This window comes from Phaethon lepturus, unplaced genomic scaffold (genome assembly GCF_000687285.1).
Source record: "Phaethon lepturus isolate BGI_N335 unplaced genomic scaffold, ASM68728v1 scaffold32104, whole genome shotgun sequence".
Taxonomy (NCBI): Eukaryota; Metazoa; Chordata; class Aves; order Phaethontiformes; family Phaethontidae; genus Phaethon; species Phaethon lepturus.
Window position 1 is genome coordinate 882 of NW_010534537.1, and position 2,856 is coordinate 3,737.

Consider the following 2,856-nt stretch of genomic DNA (forward strand, 5'->3'; position numbering starts at 1 on the left):
CCGCCGTGCCCAAGTCACCGGCTACCGCCGCCTTACCCAGCTCTTCGGGAACGTCTGCTGCCAGACCTTGGCCACCATTCCTCGAATCTTTCACATCCTCCTCTTCCAGACCCTTGGAGGGCATTTCGGGCACTGCCAGCTTCTCTGCAGCGACCTCCTCTGTTGGGATCCCCACCTCGGCATCTACTGGAAATTTTTCAGAATGCAAGCATCACTCTGCCACATGGTTCTGAAGACAAGGCATAAATGCCAAGGGGTTTTCCTCCCGCCTCCCCCTCGCTGCCCACGCCCTCCCCAGCCGGCACAATCTCAGCCCCGCTCCCCTCTTCCAGCTCAGCACCTTCACGCTTCACCGCATAAAGGCCGGGCACAACCAGAGCTCATCCCTGCAGACACCCCAAGGGCAGTCTGAGGTGACAAATGTCACCTAGGTAGGACAGGGGAGTCTAACAGAAACATAGGGGCTCGTCCTTCAACACAAATCGACTGGGTAGGCTGGTTGACACCGTGCCATGCCTCGTCCTTTACGGTTTCAAGGCTGGCAACAGGATTTACTGTCAGAACCCTTTCTTGGCCTGTCTGAATCATGCTAAATCCTGTCCTGAAAGCCCCAGGCCCAGAGAGAGCCCTGTGTAACTCTCCTGCTGTTCTCTGAGCGTGCTGGCGCTCCTCACGGCTGCCGGCTCCCCGTCCGGGAGGGCTGAAGCGCTCTGCCCCAGTACCTGCTGTGGGCGCAGCCGATGGAGACTGGTTCAGATTCACCGCTTCACAGCAGCCCGTCGAGAGAGGGCAGGAAGGGGACGGGGCTGGCTGGCTGAGATCTGCTGGGACAGCAGCAGCTTCATGAGGTACATGTGCTGTGAAGGCAAGAGATGCGATGACCCTAGTGGGTGAGATACCGTCAGGCAGGGGCCCGGGATCCCTCACATCAGCTAGGTTTGCAGCCACTCACGTGCACTGCAGTTCGCTCTGACCGCCAGGCTCCTGCTTTCTTCCTGGTCCCTACAGTTCCCATCGCAAGACTCCTTTGTCCGCATCTCCAGCAGACCATCGTCGCTCGCACAGCTCAGACGGTCTAGCTCTGGGGAGGAGAAGAGCGCTTGGTTTTACCGGCAGGGTCACGGGAGGGTTTCCAGGCTATCGATGCGTCCCAGCACACGTTCCCTGCGTCTTTTCCCAGCACAGACTGCCCACAGCCAACACACGAGACACCTCAGTCCCTGCGGCTGAGGGCAGGGACCGCAATCGTCCCGGTAAGCAGCCAGGAGCCAGGATTCTGGCATGGAAGAAACCCAGTGTCACGCACCTAAGGCTGGCTCCAGAAATACATCTGCTCCCTCCAGGTCTGACTCCGCTGGTGTGCACAGCACCTCTCCTCTTTCGATCTGAGATAAGAGTTCAGGCTTGGATAGGGCACAGTCTGTTCAAGAGCAAGACAGACATCAGAGGCAAGATGCGACAGTGTCCTTGCCGGTGCACCCACAGCCTGGCAATGCAGAGTCAGTCCCAGCCCAGAAAAACTTAATCTCCAAGCGGGGCAGCGTCAGTGCCGGTGCACAGGGAGTTACGGACACAGAAAGGGACCAGCAGGCAGCACTGCTAGAGGGGAACCTGAAAAGCACCCTCTGGCAGGTCTGACAACGCCAGCCCCCAGCAACAACTGCAAGAAAATCCATCCCTGCGCCATGTGGGAGAAATCCCTGCTCCAGAAACTCCCCGTTCTCCCAGAAATTCACCTTACGGACAGGAAAACCCCACTGCGACAAGAAGCACTGCCACGGGAAGGCAGGAGTTCCCTGCCCTGCTTTGGGACTACGCTCACCCCTCGCCTCCTTCCTTAGTGCTTTTGCTCTACCTCCTCGGGCTGCGCTTGTAGGGGAGTCCCACAGCAAGAGGGGACAGCCCTGGCTGGGAAGTCCAGGCCCCCACTCCATCATCTGAGCACTGGAAAGAATTAATTAGGAGCACGAGGTAGTGGCTGGGCTAAGCAGGGTGTTATAGCATCACAGAATCCTTTAGGATGGAAAAGACTTTTAAGATTGAGCCTCATTTGAGCTCATTTCCAGCTGTGAGGGCCACACATTTGAAAATCCAGCCAGAAGCACCCCAAACACTGCCCCGTGAGATCTTCTGCCCTGCCTAGCTCTGCCCCTGCACTAAGGGAGCACCACCAGCCTCGCTCCCCACGCCAGCACAAACGGATGGCACATCCACCATGCTGATGGGAAACCACACGAGGCCAGATGTGGAAGAGGGAATTTCTGTGATGAAAAGAGGGAATTTCTGTGATGACAACCCAGGGAGTTCAGTGTGCCTGTTCCCCACAAGAAGAGGATACTGAGCACTTAGTACCCCCTCCTGCGTGTACCTGCCAACCTCCAACCACTGCCAGAGGGGACAGGGAATTGAGCGGATAGCCTGAGGGCTGGGGATCCCAGTGAAACACAGAGGCAGAAAATCAGCCCCAAGAGAGCTCCCCAGGCAGTGACGGCAAGAGAGCTCCCCGGGCAGTGACGGCAGCTGCCAAACCAGCGCAAACGGAGCCTACACAGGGACACCAGCGTCTCGTAGTTGCCCTCCATCACGGTCCTGTACAGCTCCTTCTGCCCGTCGTCCAGGCTTGCCCACTCCTGCCTGCTGAAGTGTACCACGACGTCCTCGAAAGTAACCGGCACCTGGGAGCAAAGGCGCTGGGCTGTAGAAGGGGGCAGCTCCTCCCAGCCGGCTCCCAGCCCCTCAGACACCACCCCCCAGCCCTTTAACAGCCCAAAAAGCGGCTCCCCAAAAGCCCCCATAAGGTGTCCCACAGTCCCTACAAAGCCCCCGTCCCAGCCCCCAGCCCCTCAGCAGCCCCAT

The 2,856-nt window shown here is 58.5% G+C and overlaps 1 protein-coding gene across 1 annotated transcript in view; it reads right to left on the reverse strand.

The window, feature by feature from the left end:
- The window catches only part of LOC104619625 (zinc finger protein 777-like), a gene marked incomplete at both ends in the record, with an annotated part of 3,550 nt that extends 875 nt beyond the window's left edge, over nucleotides 1-2,675 (reverse strand). The window contains 4 exons of the mRNA XM_010285565.1: nucleotides 37-186; nucleotides 953-1,081; nucleotides 1,307-1,420; nucleotides 2,549-2,675. Of these exons, the coding sequence (XP_010283867.1) occupies nucleotides 37-186; nucleotides 953-1,081; nucleotides 1,307-1,420; nucleotides 2,549-2,675 (520 nt within the window). The remainder of the gene's footprint in view (nucleotides 1-36; nucleotides 187-952; nucleotides 1,082-1,306; nucleotides 1,421-2,548) is intronic.
- Nucleotides 2,676-2,856: the final 181 nt, after the last annotated feature.